Raw genomic sequence first — 19,337 nt, 5'->3', positions numbered from 1 at the left:
CAAGTGCTCCGACCAGCGAAAGACGACCGATATATGATCCCGTGTATTGCCGGTTGCCTAATATATCTATTCCACGGAATTATCTAGGTGGTAACCTCTCGTTATATTCGACGTCGGAGAATGGCTTAGACCGGAACTCCGACGCGGATACTCGATGCGCCACCGAGAGATTCGAGCGGCATAGATATTTGGCCCGGTGGAGCGAACAGCAGCGAAGAGCTTGCGAGATACGGACAGTGGCGACTAACCAGACGCTAGGACTTATCATTTGGATATACAACCAGAAGACTTTCAAGGTGTAAAATAAATTGTCCTTTTCAGGACAACCTTGACAAAATAAGTCCCCCCAAGCGCGCCTGCCTAGGCCTCGCTCATCCGAACAGCGATTGTGATTAGACGCCACTTATCTGAGCGGGCCTTGTCCAATTATCTGTTCCATCCACAAATTTGTAAAAAACAGCGAACTCCCTTCGTATTATATAAATATAAGCGGGAAAAATATTTCCCCTCCCCGAATATTGTAACACATAAATATTATATAAATAGAAATAAAGGATCAATTATTATATATAACACAGTTGCATTCATATTAATGGTGAACGGCTATAGTACTTTATAGTAAGTACCGTTTCAATTGGCGCCCAACAAGAGGATTTTAACACGACCAGAAGACAGCAAAAAAAAAAAAAAAAATCTCAGAATGACTGGCCGAAGGAAGACTAAACAAGCTGAACTTATGAACGACCCAATACCAACTATGGAACAATTCAGGCAGTTAGAACGAAAGATAACCTTGGCAAATACAAAAATTACGGAATTACATCAAGATAATATAGAGCTACGCAAAACTATTGATGAATTAAAGGCCACATCTGAACAGCAGTGTGAAATATTGAGACAGCTAATCAACAACGCAGAATCAAAATTTATAGTCGAAACGGCAAGGCAGGACAGGCTGATTAAAAACATTACGGAAGCACCAGAAAGAGTTAGGGACGTAATTCACCGGCCACAACCAGTGGAAATTAACATGCCGACATTCAGTGGAGAAAGACCATCAGACCATCCGAAGAAGTTTCTAAAAGAAATCAACACGTATTTCACACACAAAAGAATTGCTGATGAAGATAAAATGGTGGTAATCGAGAACTGTTTACAAGGAAAGGCAGCTAAGTGGTTTGGTATGATCAAAGATGCCACACCGAATGAAGAAACATTCAAGGAGCTATTCTTAAAACATTTCTTTTCTGAAAACACGCAATGGGAAATTTTTATAAAATGCACTGAGGCCGGCAAACGCCCAATACGAACTAATTACCAAGAACATTTTCATCATTGGATGTCGGAACTCAGATTTTTAGACTCACCAAAACTAACCGAAGATCAGGCAATAAACCTCATCGCAAAACACTTCCCAATCGCCATTCAAGCTTATATACAAACAACTCAAGAAAGGAAATTTATAGATATCTGGGAAAAACTTGGCGAACTAGAAAACAACGATAGATCGGATCGACAAAACATGAAGACCGGAGGGTCAGGATGGAGAAGACCCAATAATGACCAAATACCAATTTCCCAGATCAACAACAGACCACCTAATTATTTACAGCCAGAAAAAAAGGCAATGATCAATTTATATATTGTGCATAAGTAAACATGGCTTTGCAGTTTATTAGATTTATTTTAAATAAAGAGCAGGCCATTTTTAATGATGAGCTCAACTGCACACCACAAGTAATGTGTGAAGTGCTAACCGTTGGTAAGTTTTTTTTTTTTTTTTTATTAGCTGCTGGTATAAAACCATTTTAGCTCAACAATTATTTTCTTAAGGGTTTACAGCTTATATATATACACATCTAAGAAAGATACATATAACATTTAAATATAGCAATTATATAAGAAAAATATTTTACTAATTACAAGAAGTACAAGAAGAAATTATAAACAAAAACAAAAAGACAGCTAATTAGATGGCAAAACCAGCGTCCAAAATAAGCTTAATAATTTTGTTGATGACGATTTCAGAGTTAGAGATGAGGATGGAAAAAAGGTTTGGAGAGATATTGAGGGCTCTAAATAATTTGAGTAGGTTTAGACGTTCGGAGCGGAGAGACGGAGAATGAAAAAGTAAATGCTGGAGGTCGCAGACACTAACCGTTGGTAAGTTAGGACATTACATTTAACAATATATATATTGGCAAAATACTAATATTATTTTGTTTTCCTCTTTACACTGCATACCCTTCCTACCTACTTTATTTTTTTCTTATTCAAAACTGAGTTACAATTATTTTCCTATTAGGGGAGAGCGGGGTTAGTTGTTACACTTTTGACATATCAAATTTTTATAATTTTTCTTTTACTATGATCATAATTGTTGAAAGACTATTTTATTAAGTAACTTCTTAGGTACCTTTTTATGATAATAAAATGAAAAAAAAATTATTTTTAAATACTAAAAAAATCCTGGTAAAGTCACCAAGTCAAAATATAACAACCTGCCTCGGAGTGGGGTAAATTGTTACAATCTATATTTTAAAATATTATTACCCAAAATAAGCAGTAAGAGTAATGATAAACATTTTCATAATAATAAATACCTATACCAAGGTATACAATAAAATATAAACGATTCTTCATTTTTAAATTATTCTTCACTATTTAATTTAAAAACATAATAAATAGTAACAAAATATAAATAAAATATTTTCCTTTTTTATAACAAAAACATTATTAAAATTTAATAAAACCACTTGTAATTAATCTTCGTCCATGTCTGAAGTGCAATGCTTACAATTAAAAAATAATACATTTTATTTTCCAGCACATTTTTCATGTGCCCATTTCTTACACGAAGTACACTCAATCCAATCTTCTCCCTTGCGACTTTGAATAAGCTCCCAAACAAACTATACAAAAATAATCATCCTCTTCATCAGAACTCACTACATTAGTCTTAGATTTTTGTCTTTTTGATATAAGTCCGAACCATCTTAATAATAATAAATAGCTATATAAATAATAATTTATGATATACATATTTATGTTGATTAAACCAAGTCGTTATATTAACATGTAACAACATGCCTCTTGTGAAATGTAACAACGTTCCTCATATCGTTTTTTTTTTGTATGATAATTTATTTATTGGAAATGGATTAATGAAATTGAATTCTATTGTTAGAATATGATGCAGTACTACATAATAAACAAACGACAAAATAATCTTATCGTATGTTTGTGCGTTGTAATTAAAAACGCAAGTCACGGAACAAAATTTACTTTTGATAACAAAATACAGAAAAACGTCGTTAATTCTAAACACAGATAAAATGTACTCGATATTATTACATAACACAATTTTTTCGTCCAGTCCCCACAATGATCCATAATTCGAAGTACAAAATATCTTTACTGTAACAACTAACCCCGCTCTCCCCTACATATATTTCTAAGTATTACTTTCCTGTATAATATTTTCCTAATTTTATTTTACCTGTGTTAAACTTTCCCAATAACACTATGTCTATGTAATATATTCCTAATATTTTTTTTCCTATTATATACTTTCCTGAGATACGACTCTTCTTGAGTAGTTGAATGTATATATTCATAATATTATTTCTTAATATAGGAATCAGCAAAACAATTTCTTCCTGAAGCCAAACACAAGTGTACTTTACACTTTTCGCAAAAAATGTGCGTTCGATGTTTTCGTGAACATTTTGGATGCTTGCATTTTGTTGGATTTTTCAAGTTACCAACACCAGGCAAATGACCTATTGTATCGTATCTTACTACATCGTGAGGTATAGAACTATCAGTTTTTATTTTTTTATTTGTTTGCGGAATTATCTGTGTGCATACATCTTCAGAATTAGATGAACATCTTGAACTCCAATCAGTAGAAGTATTACTAGGTCTGCCTTTTCTTTTTGGAGTTGTTAGTTTACGACAATTTATTATTCCATTAGCTAACTGCAGCCGAAAATGTAACAAATCTAGGATTTTATTTTTTTGGATGTTTAAATATTTTGCGTCTTTTAGATATTGAATCCAGCAATTGGCCACTACCAAATCAAAAGCATGTACTTATAAGTTGATCGATTTTGTCAACGCCACCTATTGATTTGTTATATAACGTTATAATTTCCGGTCTTTATATTTCTACATATAACTTATTTTTTTTTGTCCTAGCGTTTTATAATTTCAACTTCACTAGACGTAATAAAATTAGATGCTATATTTACTGGTTTATTATCGTACCATTTCAATATGCCTAAAGAAAAGTTATTGATTTTCTTAGATTTTATTTCATAAGATGTTCCACGTCCCATTTTAGACATTATTTTATCTACCAATAGAGATGGATTTGCAAATCGATTTGTCCTTATTGTTCCAGCTGCATAAATTCCTTCCTGTTAGTCGTTAAAATAATTGAAACGAAGAAAAAGAATTATCGAAATATAAGAAATGAGAATTTTTTTTTACTCCTTCTGTTAATTGCAATACAGTTGCACCACCAATTCCAAATTGCTTTTGTAAATCAGAATTTATTTCAGTAGATGAACCTTGATATAATAAAAAATCATAAACTGTACCACTTTGTCCTGCAAGTACATATATTTTTATGCCCCAAGGACATGGCTTCCCTTTCATATATTGCTTTACCGAAAGGGTGCCCTTAAATGCCACCATTTGTTCATCGACACTTAAGTTTCGTTCCATAACTAAACAATTACACTTTTTTTTTATTAAATCATACAAAGGTCGAACTTTTATAAATTTATCTTTATTATTAATTGAGATACTGTTATTGTCAATTATGTGTAAATTGAATCTGAGCTGAAAAAAACGATCCCGAGTCATAGTATTTGCTACAATATTAATTCTAAATGTCTCCTCCCAGTACATTCGTACCCGTGGAAAATTTAATGACCCAATTATAATATGAATCGCAATTAGTGATTTTATGTCCATGCCATTTGTTGGCTAACGTTAGTTTCGTTGGTTTGTTCTTCAACATTCGCTAGATTGGTTTGGGTAGATAATTGACGTGCGTAATTGTGGAGAACAACAGTTGCTAAAATTATTTTATCTGCGAGTTCAATGCGACATTCTAATAGGCTATGATATACTCTCCAAGTGTTTGCAAGGATACCAAACGTATTTTCCATAGTATTTCTGCTTCTTGAGAACCATAGTTGAAAATACGTTCATCCTCTCTAAGTCGCCGGGCACTTCCAGCATAATGTCTCATGAGATATTTTTTAAAAGGAAATGCCTCGTCACCAACTATTACATAGGGTAAATTTCTTCCTCCTAAATCTTCATCTGGAGGTATACCCATACTTAAGCTTGTTAAACGCTTTCCAATAATGCTGTTACTATCAACACAAATGATTTTTTTATTTCCATCTACTAGTGCTAGCAAAACAAGTGAGTGATATTTCTTATAGTTGAAAAATTCTGAACCTTAATGAGCCGGTGCCTTAATACGAACATGCGTCACATCAATTGCAGCAACACAATGAGGGAAGTTCCATTTTTATTTAAACACTTTTTCTGAAGCTCTCCATATTTCTTCATTAGGATCAGGAATTACGATAGGCTGAAGTTTTTTCCACAAGGCTTGGCAGACTTCTTCGACTATGTTACTTATTGTAGACCTGCCCATGCGATAATTGAAAGCTAATGACCGAAATGAATTTCCAGTAGCTAAAAACATAAAAAAAAATAGTCAAAATACTAAAATGTATAATATCTATAAATAGATTTTTATTTTTATTTCTATTTATCTTTTATTTAGTGGATGAACTGAAAGGTGAATGGAAGAAGCTTCAGGATTCTCACAGATAAGCTACATTAAGGAGGAAGGTAAAAAAGTGAACAGGCGGCGAAGAAAATGAAACCTTGGAAATACGAAGAAGTTATGTCTTTTCTTTTATCCGAGTCGACTCGACGTGAATAAGTATAACTTATTGTCCTCAGTTCTTTGACCGTAGACACTTACTGCAGTATTATTATTATTATTTTTTTTTTTTACAGAATTTACACTAACGTCAATAATTATGATGGCAGCAATGATACCGTCGTGGACTTGATAGATGAAGAAGATCAAATAATTGAGGAACATAGCCAAAATGAAGAAAACGTAAATTTAGCATTGTCAAATAATATAGAAAGTGAAACTCAAAAGAAAAAACATAATTTTGATGCAAGCAAAAAGAATGCAGGTAAAGAAAGTGATGTTGACAAGATAATATCATTCATTGGAAACAAAAATCAAGTGAAAAAACAGCCAGGAGAGCTAGATTTTTTCTTTGCTAGTGCATGTGAGAGTACAAAACGACTTCCTCGACGTTTGCAATTGCGAATTAAGCAAGAAGTTATGAGGGCAATTATAAATGCAGAAACTGAATTCTTGGACCAACCATCTGCTACTTCAACATCTTCTATCGTCAGTACTGAAACACCGGGTCGTAGCGCAATGGTTAGGCTAGACACACCTTCACCGATCAGTCAAATAATACCTGTTCCTAGTCAAACATTCTTTCATCCATCAGCTTCAAATGAAGTACAAGAAAGTGCATCGAATGTGATCTATGAAAATGCGAATTTTTGTGATGACTCACAACAACGAAGTTACTATTTAATTTAAGTCATCAAAGATTGTGCTCAAGTATTATAATAATTATTACCATAAACTCAATTACTAATAAATTATTATTATAAGGCTACCTATTAAAAATAAAAAGTATTATTATTTAAAAAAAAGTGTTAAATGACTTACCTTAAACAAATGGCTAATCGTACCTTGGCTGGAATACTTTCCCTTAGATTTAATTCGTTTTTCTCGATGTCCTTTTTAATGATTGATAAAAGTTGATCAAATTGTTTCATACTCATACGAAAATATTCTTTAAATTTTAATTCATCCTTTCGTAGTTGTTTTAAAAGATGATGAAATTCGCCAAACTTTTTATGTTCCATGGACCCATTTCCTTTTTTGTTTATTGTTATTATTTAACGAAAATAATAACAAAGCTTCAATCTACTATCATTTTCCTAAGGCAACGTACCTGACAACATCTTGAATATGACTGATACTGTTCAGTGTGACTAGTAGTAAATATCGTACGTAGTATATGTAGCGTGTCCTGTGTTGCCACACCGTATAGTGAACATAGCGTACAAAGCATATATAGTATACATAGCATACGTAGCGTAGCGTTCTGTGTGGCCTAACCTTAAGTTTCATAAAATGATCATTTTTTTTACTACCTGGGAATCCAGCTTTAGACTTGAAACTTTCTTAAATTACTAAACATTCACCTTTACTTGGCCATCGAATAAATTTATCTACGTTTATAACTATGACATTCATAAAACCATTTAAAATATTATAAACTGATGATTTAGCAACATCAAAATGATCACTTATAGCTTGCATTGAACCTTCCTTCCCAAAGTACCAAAGACAAATAAGTATTTTTTTTTTTAAAACAAATAGGGAAATTTCCACCAGTATAATTTTCATTTGAAATATCTGGCGAAACTTGATATAAAAAACGTAATAAGGTATAAAACGTATCTTGCGTCATCCGATAATTTACGTGAAAATCATATGCACTATATTTGGTAATCCAAACTTCAACCACTGCACTCGGACGAAAATGCTTTTCGTGAATATCGCTACATAAAGTTCGCAAATGGTTCAGACCTGTAGACTTATTTTTAATCAAAAACATCATGTCGTCAGATTTCATCATGTCATTCATCATCATAACCAAAAGATTTAATTTATTTTGCTTAGAACTCATTTTCACTTATAAATAATTATAAAGCAGTAGGTAATAAATTTACGACCAGTTCAATAAAATTAAAGTAATAATTAAACTAATAAAGTCAGTAGTCACATATTCATATCATGACATATTTGTTATCACTATCCAAACAAATCACATAAAGTTCAGTAAACATGTTTACGGTATTATGTTTTGGTGAAACAGTAAACGTATTCTATTCACCTTTTATAACCATAAACTTCTTCCCTAAACAGCTTACTCCGCCAAAACACGCCTTTAGTATCACGAAGGGGGCGTGGTTTTGAAGACTATGATGTCATAATAGACCTCTGAAATTCTTATATAAATAAAAGAACAGGAGTTTTTTATGTTCTAATTTAGTGACAACACTACCTATTTAAATACAATAATATTATAAACGTCACAAACAATTATATTTAATTCTAAATTTACCTTTTACTGATTCCTTGGAGGCAAAAACTGCTAAGGGTTGATGTAAACTTTCCGTTAAACTCTGTATCATTAATACCAATTTAGGGTTAGCCTTCTCAGATGTTTTAACGTCGAATCCATCTCCAAAATCTTCTAACCCATGATATGTCAAACCTCTGGTATTAACACCCAAACCTTCTCTTAAGAAGACTTCGTCAAACACTAAAATAACTTTTCTCTCATAATTGGTTTTATTGTTAAATTTTTTTTAAGAGAATAAAATGAATTCATCATTCCTACAACCAATTCTAACAGCTAAAAAATGCTTTCGAAGTGTATTTATGCATGGTAAAGGTAATATTTTTTACTCCCTTAAAAATGAATAACCACCTGGAGACCTATGGTTAGGCAATTACCATATGGTTTATTAACAATAATTTAGAGAATGTACTAAGTATATAAATTAAATTAATTGTTTAACTTATTTGAAATAGCATGTATTATTATAACATCCAATTTTCGTTGTATCTTCGATTCTTAGTATTTTTTACCTTTATTTCTTTATTATTTCAAACTACCCTTTAGAATTATCTGAACTTTCCAAAATGTTGTTTGAAGTCAATTGATCAATATCCTTCATCTTATTTTGAATGCTGTTCAAATCGTTTTCTAATTTATTAATTTTTTTAATAGCCCAAAAATGTTTTTTTTATAGTTTGTTTTAAATTTTGAACTCTTTGCATAGTTAGTATTTTTTGGTGGGAAAAATTTGTCATGAAATTTTTTTTTGCATTGAAAATAATAGACGCTTGCACCAAATACAATGATTACTATCACTAAAAAATAAAATACTACATATTAACACAAAAATAAATTTGATCTAATGATGTATTTAGTATTTAATTTACCTATCATCATCTTTGAGTATTATTGAACAATTTTTGTGCCTTCGTTGACCATCAGATTCAATAATATTTTGATTGAACACGGATACTTTATTCAACAATGCTTTTGAAGGTGTTACTCCGTCACAACATTTAATTTCATCAAAAATATTTAATAAGTCCTCTACATCATCTGAGACGCTTCACTATTTGTGGAGTCCCAATGGCAGACACTTGATATTTTAAGAAGGTCGCCAACCATGAACCGAGGCCCTATTGAGCCGGAGTATCGTGGATTTATGTACAAAGATGAGAAAATAGGAGGAAATAATATAAATCATTTTGTGAAGATATATTCAAGTTTAATTTTGTGCCGAGAAGCCAAGCGGCATAAAACTCGGACTTAAAGAAATAATCTGGATAATATTAGCGACATATTCTGTTAATATAATAATAACAATAATATAATTTTATAGTATCTAAAAAAACCTCATGAGGGGGCCCAGACGCTCGTAGACGTCCAGGGTACACATTACAACCATAACTCATTATGTATAATTTTATTTTATAAGATAGAAAAAATAATGTTGTACTCACATACCGGCCGGATATAAAAATACATATAGGAGTTTTTAAGTTTTTTTCTCTTAATTTATTGGCAGTTGCTAGCAGCGGTTATCGTCACGCATGATAAAGGCGTCACGGAGTAACTGTAGGCGCGCGGCGCGTCACGCTAGGAGTAATTTTATTTATTATAATTGTTTAATACGTTACACATCTTCGGTTTTTATAACATTATCAATTAACCCGATTTCCAATAAAGCCAATTTTTTCTCATTGACATGTATAATTAATTTAGAATCTAAAATAGAATAGTATGAATTAAGATTAAAATAAACATGAAGTGTTTGATATGCTATAACACAACAATTACCATCAGTAATAATGAGTTGTTTTTCTATAGATCTTTTATAATTTTCTTTAAATAACCTTAATTTATGAAACGTAGGCACAAAAATATTGGGTTTATACAATACTAAATTAGCAAACCAATTATTTAGGATAGTTAACAATAAAATATTTTTTGAAATTTCACTGTGTAAGGAATTAGTTGATATTATTAGTTTTATCTATTGAATTAAATTTATAATGTAAAATATTGAACAATAAGTAGTAGGTATAACATAAAGAATATTACTCTATGAGGTTAAGGATAGTAAATCAATCACTTTTTGTTTTGTAATATATATTATAAAGATAAATAATACGATTGACTTTTATTATTAACACTTGTATATTTATTAACATAACATATAAAACAGAGAGACCTTCACGGCACGAACCGTGACTGATAACTGACTGTTAACGAATGATAACAGTCCGTAACATACAATATAAAATATTATAAAATATTTTGCCATGGAAGACAACATATTATTAACCTTACAGTCGGCCCAAAAAAAAAAAAATGATTAACAATTAAAATAATAATAATAATAATACATTAATATAATAGTAAGCTTATCATAAAAACAATTTATATAATATATACTTTTTTTTAAAAAAACAATTTTATATAATATATAATTTTTTTTTAAAAACAACTTTATATAGGTACTATATTATACTTTTCGCCCCTAAAAAAAAATTATACAGAGAAATTTGTTCCAACTTAAATCAATAAAAAAATTAATAAAAAAAAACTTTATATGAATATATTTACTGAGGAATATTATTAACAAATATTAAGATTAATGTTTATAGTTTAGGACTCTTTTTTTTATTATTCAGTGATATACTCACTAAACCATTTAGATTTTTTTATTATTCGACCATGACTAGAAATTTTAGGAATCTTGTCTTTGATTGGATCTTCATTCTCTGAGCTTTTGCTGATTTCAGCGTTTGATTTATCTTCTGCTTCGGTGGTTTCTTCAAATGCAATATTACCAGGATCATCAAGGTTTGGTCTGTTTATATATGGTTTGAGTGACTGTACGTGTACTACTCTAGTGTCTTTCTTCTTTAAATTTGATTGATCAAATTTTTTTATTTTATAACATACTTTACCTACTGCGTTTTCAATAGTAAATGGACCTTTGTATTTTGGTGATAGTTTGGAATCTGAGGCTAAGGGCCAATTGTACCAAACTAAATCTCCTCTTTGAAATGTTTGATTTAACCTATTTTTATCATAACGTTTTTTATTTTCGTCATGCTTCTTTTTGATGTTTTCGGCCGCTTCCTTTCTTGTTTCAATTAATTTGTCTAACTGAAGATCTCTGGAGATCTCGGATATTGTAGTGCCCAAATTTAATTCATCACAAGTGATTCTAGGTTCGTAACCATGTAGTAAATAGAATGGTGAGTATTTTGATGAACTCTTTTGGATAGTATTAATAGCTAAAATTAAATTTGGTAATTTTTCATCCCAGTCCAGGGGTATTCTAATGTGTAATTAGAGAGAACAGCTATTATTGTTGCATTAGAACGTTCAATTAAACCATTTGATTGTGGGGTATATGGTGGGCTTAACAAATGTTCAATTCCATATTTATATAGAAACTGATGAAACTTAGCACTGGTGAAAGAAGAACCATTGTCACTAATATATGTAAGAGGTGGTCCATATTGATTGATGATGTCTTTTTCCACTGTATTAATAATGTCATCTGTTGCTGTTGTACAAGTTGGTCTAGCTACAAGAAATCGTGTAGCATGACATATGTGTGCTAAAATGTAGCAATTACCGGATTTTGTTAGTGGCAATGATAGATGATCAGATGATACAACTTGAAATGGAACTTGAGGAAAGCTTCGTTCACCTAACAAATCGTATGCTAAGGTTGTTCTTCTATTAACTTTTTGACAAACAATACAACCTTTGACGTACAACTTTGTATCCTTGCGCATTGAACTCCACCAAAATCTTGATTTTAATTTTTCTAAAGTTTTCTTTGCGTCAAAATGACCAGCATTGTCATGACAGCTTTTAAGAACTATACTGCGACATGAAAATGGGATAACTATCTTAATAGTTTCATGTCCATATTCATTATTTACACGGACTAAAATACCATTGTCATATTTATAAGAAAGTTTTATTTGTTGAATATGTAAGTTGTCAATATTACTTCCCAATTTCTTAGCAATTTGTTGACAATAAGCATTAGACTTCTGCGCCAATTCCAATTTGATATTCTGCATTGGGATGACTGCTAAACATAAGTGATTCTCATTTATGTCTGGCTGAGGATACCTAGATAAATGATCTGCAATATGGTTAAGATCTATATATAGGCTCAAAATCAAATGATGATAAATCAACTACATATCTGGAAAATTTACGGTTTAATTTAGCTTTACTTACAATATATGCAGTTGAGTATCTGTCTGTTAAGAGTTTAAATTTTTTTCCAGTAAGGTAAAGTCTAAATTTATCAGTTATTGCCCAATGAACTGCAGTTACTTCAAGTTCATTACTATGGTATTTTTTCTCAGCATCTTTGAGTGTACGGCTAGCATATTCGATGATGCGCGTCTCTCCGTCATGAATTTGAGAAAGGCAAGCTCCTATACCTCCATAACTTGCATCCGTTTCTACTGTAGTGAGTGCATCTTGTTTAAAATAAGCAAGTAATGGTGGTCATGTTAATGTTAATTTCAATTTAACAAAGGCTTCTTGTTGCTCCTGGTTCAGAGTAACCGGTTGGTTTTTAGATTTTTTTTAATTCTGTACAGCTCTTCTTTAAAACGTTTGATAGAGGTCTTGATATAACAGAAAAATTTTTAATGTAACGACGTAGAGTATTGGCAAATCCAAGAAAGCTTCTAACTTCATGGATGGTATCTAGTGTTTCATATATTTGTACTGATTTGATTCTATTAGGGTCCGGGTGATCACCGTCTTCATCCAAAATTCTTCCAAGCAATTTGACTTTCTGAACAGAAAAATTACATTTCTGTCTAGCAAATTTTAGTTTATGCTTACGTGTTGCTTCAAAAATTTTGTGAAGAAAGTCTAAATGATCTTCGAACGAATTATGACCACCTCCAATATCATCATAATATTTGGCTAGTCCAATTTTTCGCAAATGACCATATGCTTCTGATATTGCTCGAGCAAGTATAGCAGGTGCATTAGCAAGACCAAATATTATACGGGTAAACTCTATATGGTGATCTGGTGTTACTGCAGCTGTTTTATATACATCTTTTTCTTTAATTTTAATATTGTTAAAAGCATGCTTAATATCAATAATAGATATATACTTTTTTACCATCTCATCCATTTGGTCTATAGGAAATGGATCCTTGATAGTAACTGGATTAATGGTTCTTGAATAATCGATAACTACACGTTTAGGTGTTGACACATGAAATGGTTGTTCTATTACAAATGCAGGTGCTCCATAAGGTGAATTTGAATAACGACAAACTTTATTTGCAATCCACTTATCTACTTGTTCTCTCATAATTATTCTGTCTGGTTCTGTGACTCTGTATGGTTTGCATCTGAACGGCTTATGCTCTGATAAATTTCCATTTCAAGGTTAGGAAACTCACCAATTTCTGCTTCTGGATTAGAAAATATGTCTTCATAACAATTTAACAAATTTTGTAATTGTTCATTTTGTTCATTAGTCAAAAATGTATCAGTTATTTTTTTAGATTCTTTATCTTTAATTGGTTGAACTTTTATTTCATCAGATTTTGACACAAGAGGCTTAGAAGAGAAACGTGACTCAACAACACACCCAACAAATGAACTGCTCGCTTTGACACAATCAAACTCTTGAGTAGAAGTAGGTGTAGTAATACAAATTGCACCATTTGGTTCAATGATTATAGTAGCATGTACTGCTGATTGCCAGTCTCGACCAAGAATCATGGCAATTGGCAGTGCTTCGCATAATCCAACTTTTGGCATTGTGTAATCTATTTTACCAACTTGTATCCTTAAAGAAATCCATCCACATGGTGTACAATCGCCATCTGGAGTTGCATAGGATGTGTGAAGCCACGGACCCCTAGCTATAACTTTTCTTATTTTACTTACATTTAATGTACGATTTATTTTAATTTTACAAACTTTTTTGTAATATTATAGACACATTTTCTCAAAAAGATTTATTTAATTTAACACTTGATTTTGCATAGTTATTTATACATTATAAAATAATAAATATTACTACAAAATTATTCCAATTATCTTTTACAGTTTAATTATGAGTTAACTTAAATAAAATAAAAATATCAATATCTACACAACCAATTGGGAACCACTGATGTAATGAATAAATAAAAATACTTCAAAGTCTTTGCTTTTCATTTTTATCCCTTCCTTAGGATATTTTCTATTAAATGTGTCAAATAATTTATTGAAACGGTCTGTGAACTGTTGAGTTTTATTACTATTTTTCAAACTATCCATTTTAATATAATCCCTGTAAAACTCAATACCTTTGGCCATCGAGTCACTTAAAATGATCAGCACACACAAATTGCACAACAGAGTCTTTGCAAATATACTTATTGATTGCCAAATTCCATGCCAAAGAATTATTCTTTGGAACTTTAAATAGAGAAATCTTAGGATTTTTTTTACGCTTGAACATCCCAGAATTGAACACTTCCTTACTTTCATTTTAAATTTTTAAATGTAAAAACAAAATCTAAAATGTCTAGTATCAAACTATAGTATATTTTATATTAATATAGTTTATTTATAGCCTTATTGGTTCTTCGTAAGAATAGATAGCAGCCAGCAGGTACATCGTATACACCGTCGTAAGCTCTATGGCTCATATAGTCCATGTTATGACAATATTATAATATGCATTTTTTGTTAACAATATAATTTTTTTTATAAATACGGGCTTGGAGGGCCCCCCCCCACTCCTGGAGCCGCCCCTGCACAGTAGTCAGTAATTATGTGACGAATATAATTATTAAATTAATAATATATATATAATCTACATATAACCTAGATTTAAAGATAATTTTATAATTTATAAATAAGAGCCCGGATTAATATGCACTAAAAAGTATCAATATAATATGCAGTAAAAATCATTAAAATATGCAATAAAAATTTATATTAAAAAATTAAAAATTATGTTAAGCACGAAAAAAATACAAATATTTAAATATAAACACATACAAATAAATACATAATTATTTCTATTTAAAAATAAAACAAAATATACAACTCAAAATGTGTGTTTTTATTCTTTATTGTTAAAATTAATTATTAAATGATATTCAAGTTTTTCTTCGGTTAAACTGTGCCGTCTATCTGTTAATAAATGCTTGTATATTGAAAATGATCGTTCAACATCTACCGAAGTTATTGGAGCAAATTTAAAAGAGCTTAAAATCATTGGATCTTTATAGTTTTGATCTAGTTGAACCACTTCCGCTTCCCCTATTAATACTTTATTAATGTTACGTAATACTGTTAGGCCTTTGTTTTTGGAAAAAATATCATTTAATTTTGTTTTTAATGTTGCCCCTTTTGGTCCAGGAATAATGTTTATTTTTTCTTCTAATTCACTTATCAAACAAAAACTCTCAGATAAAAGCATATTTTGAGTTTCAAGTTTTTTAATTATTTCAACTAAAAATGACAAATGAGTTGATATAAATGTTAATTCATTCACAGTCGATCTATCTTTAATAATATCGAGTACTTTTTTAACGCATTGTGCATCGTCTTCTGCGAGCTTTTCAATTACCTTCTGGTATTTTATAAAATATTTCACGTAATATAAAGCAGCAGTTATCCATGTACCCTACCTTGTTATTACTGGGGCCGGAGGTAAAGGTATATTTTCCATTTCATCTTTGAAAATTGAAATTCTACTCGGTGATTTTAAAAATATTTTTTTTCAATTATTGATTAAAATATTAATGTTAGGAAATAATTCACCAACTTTTTCAGCAATTAGATTACAGGCATGTGCAATACAAGTCACATGTATCATATTAGAATAAAACAACTTCAAAGATTTTCTTGATTTTACCATGTACGGAACTGCGTCTGTCAATAAGAGCAATACGCGTCTTTCCATGCCTACATCCGTCCATAATAATTTTAATGAGTCATTTATGAATTGACTTATAGTTTCGTTATTAGTTTTGTTTAATTGTTTGGATGTCAAAAGATAAGGTTGCCCTGCATAATCCTTGTTTAAGACACCCACAAGTAAATTAGCGATGTATAAGCCCCTTGCATCAGTGGTCTCATCAACTACAACGTAAATAAAATTGTTTCCAATTTTTTCTTTTATTTCGTTCATTGTCTTTTGATAACAAATTGATAAATAATTTTTCCGCAATGAGCTTTCGTCAGGTATAGATTGATTGGTATATTTTGATAAGAAATTTCGAAACGGTTTGCTTTGTAATTTATATAAAGGTATATCGGATGATGAAACCATGGCGAAACATAAATCTTCGAAAAAACTGGAACTGGATGGGGAGCTAGTCGAAATTAATTGTTGTTTTTAAAATTTTCTTTTAATTGCAGACACATGCACAACTATAATAGAAAAAAAGTAGAAGAATTTATTTTGAGTGAAATCCGGAATTTTGTTTAAACAATTTAATATTAATTTAAATTTAATTGAATCATTCAAGTCACAATTTTTACAAAATCAATATTTTCTTACTCTATTATTTTATAAACCAGTACACTTCAAATCACACAACCTATCCAATTTGTTTTTTTTTTAAATTTTAACTTTTTTATTGCTAAATTCCATGCAGTTTTGGTTCAATATGGTTTAATATTATTAATATTAACATCATTTTCAAGTATGAGTATTTCAGTGAAAATTTTGTTTGGTTGATATTTTATACCGGATTTGCAAATTTTGTAGTTGTTTCTATAGACCTGATCGACAACATTTTTATTAGTTACCATTCAATGATTATATTTTCTTTAGTTCTGTAATGTTTCTTTGTAATAGGTGTAGCTTTTGTTTGAACATGGGTTTTTGGTAATCCAATAGTTATTAAAGTAGCTCCTTTTGGTCTGTTACAATTACAAACTCAAGTTTTCGGGGTAACTGAATGCATACCTGCTGAAATATTTTCTTAGACTGCTATAATTAAAATTAATTATCTATAATAATGTTTACAATACTTACCAACAGCTTTATTAGCTTCCGGTAAATTAGCAAAAATCTCGTCAGCACTAAATGAAGTGTAATAAAGCCATCATTATCATCAGTATCTTCTTTATAATATTGGCAACATCAACTTCCTCATCAATTATATAATCATCAAAACAAGGTATATCATCATTATCTTTTAGTACAGTATACACAAGTATCATCTTCCGACAATTTTATTGACAAATCTTTATTATTTTCCCAAGAATCAATAACTAATTTCAACTGTTCTATTTTCCTATGGAACTGATCATTCGACATTGTACTTAACATTGCACATATGCGTCCTATCATTTTAAAAATCAACAAAAGCTGATATAGATACTGTGATAATATCATTAAATGGTAATAAATTAGACGAATCCAAAGGAACAATAAAAAAATATATGATAAATATTAAAAAAGTTATTAACAAAATACTTTATTTGATTTTCCAGGGTTCCCAAATTGTCATTATTTGATAAACTGAAATAATAGTTCATTATCGACTATTTGGGAACCAATCACTAACTTAATTAACTAATATCTGCTAAAAAGTTATTAGAATTTTTTTTTTATTTTATTGATAATTATTATTTGAACTATAACAATATTTAAAACAATACGAAAAATTTATACCCAGCACAGTGCTGTGAACTGGGAAAAAATAATTCAGCAGGGAAAGGGTTAAAATTTAAGAAATTTTAGATAAAAACATTGACGCTTTTCTAAATTGTTCGTTTGGTTTGATGTTAAACATTTTGTCTTTTGTGCTGGTTGGTGTATTATTGTGATCATTACTCAATGTATTAACTATAGTGATTTTGTACTATAATTTCTTGTCCACCTATTATCGTAAATTGTAGGATCAAATAGGGATAACTTTTCATGTTCTCTTTTTTGAAAATGTGTTTATATGAGAGTTTCGTAGTCACAAAAAGGCACAGTTACATGATTGATCAGTTGTACCGTCAACAATGATACTTTTTTGTAGCAATTGTTTTTTCAAAAAATCAAAGGCATAGGACTAACAGTCTAAAATATAGTTCTTCTACAGCATTTTAAAACTTAGTTGTTGGCCATTTTTGAACTATAAGTAAGGTTTTACTATCTCGTTCTATTCTAAGACCATTTTATGACAATAAATAATTTATCAAAAATTCTTGTTAATTTGAAAATAAGTCAATTACAGATTTTAATTTTCCATTAAAACTTTCTAGGCGACTATTCGTCCTATTTAAAAATTACCATTGTCAAAAGTCATGCCTATCACCCACTTATTCCTAATTGCTTGCCAATTTTTGTGAAAGTAATCGATAAAATGTGCTGGTGCAAATGATTTAATAGTATCATACAATTTTTGATACTTTCTCTCGTAATAAGAATAATATAATTTTTCGGAGGTGATTTATCGATGGAAAGTACCTACGCAGTGCATGAAATAAACATATTAAAACCTTTGTATCTAGAAAAATGTCATTTAAATATTTTCTTCCATTCATATATTTGTCTGTCATGAACACTAGGGTGGTTCTTATTTTTCAATATTAAAATTTTTTCGGTAGATCCATTAGGCATAAAAATAACGTATATATAATTTCCGTTAGTGTCATAAATTCTAGGTTTCCAATTTTTTTGAATATACTTAAAAATTTTAAATTCTAAAATTCATACCTCTAGTTTAGGATGTTCATTCATAAATGTAGAACTCTATTGTAGAAACTAATAGTAGAAATGTAGAACTTAATTAGTTATTAATGATTACGTTATATTTTATAGGCAACCATTATAGGTTTTAGGAGTAATAATATATTGTTTGTTGGTGTTCAAAAATGATATTGCGTAATATACGAGAGAGCAAAATCCATTCGACAGTCTCCAAATCCTCATATGTGTTTTTTGAACTGAAAAAAATGAGTTACCAGTATCGAAGTCGATGCGGTTGCAGAGGGATTTCTGAACAGCATTGAATGAATGGGATGCAATTTAGTAAAATAATCGGTGTAAATAATTCTGTTCAATGTTGAAATTAATTGAAAACCTATAGTACCAAT

The 19,337-nt window shown here is 30.3% G+C and overlaps 2 protein-coding genes across 2 annotated transcripts; one reads left to right on the top strand and one right to left on the bottom strand.

The window, feature by feature from the left end:
• The first annotated feature begins 644 nt into the window (after positions 1-644).
• On the top strand, positions 645-1,657 carry LOC132924986 (uncharacterized). The gene has a single exon (XM_060989423.1). The coding sequence runs from the start codon at positions 701-703 to the stop codon at positions 1,655-1,657; it is 957 nt and encodes a 318-aa protein (XP_060845406.1). The 5' UTR covers positions 645-700.
• A 2,539-nt stretch (positions 1,658-4,196) lies between these two features.
• On the bottom strand, positions 4,197-5,353 carry LOC132924985 (piggyBac transposable element-derived protein 3-like). Its single transcript, XM_060989422.1, is given in 3 exon segments — positions 4,197-4,425; positions 4,427-4,995; positions 5,165-5,353. Coding segments are annotated over 3 exon segments (987 nt in total).
• Between the last annotated feature and the right edge of the window lie 13,984 nt (positions 5,354-19,337).

This window comes from Rhopalosiphum padi, chromosome 3, assembly GCF_020882245.1.
Source record: "Rhopalosiphum padi isolate XX-2018 chromosome 3, ASM2088224v1, whole genome shotgun sequence".
Taxonomy (NCBI): domain Eukaryota; kingdom Metazoa; phylum Arthropoda; class Insecta; order Hemiptera; family Aphididae; genus Rhopalosiphum; species Rhopalosiphum padi.
The sequence above is the reverse complement of the archived record's forward strand: the minus strand, read 5'-3'. Positions and strand labels throughout refer to the sequence as shown.

Bases quoted from the DNA above. Each gene is read 5' to 3' on its own strand.
- LOC132924986 (XM_060989423.1), top strand. From the start codon at position 701: ATGACTGGCCGAAGGAAGACTAAACAAGCTGAACTTATGAACGACCCA.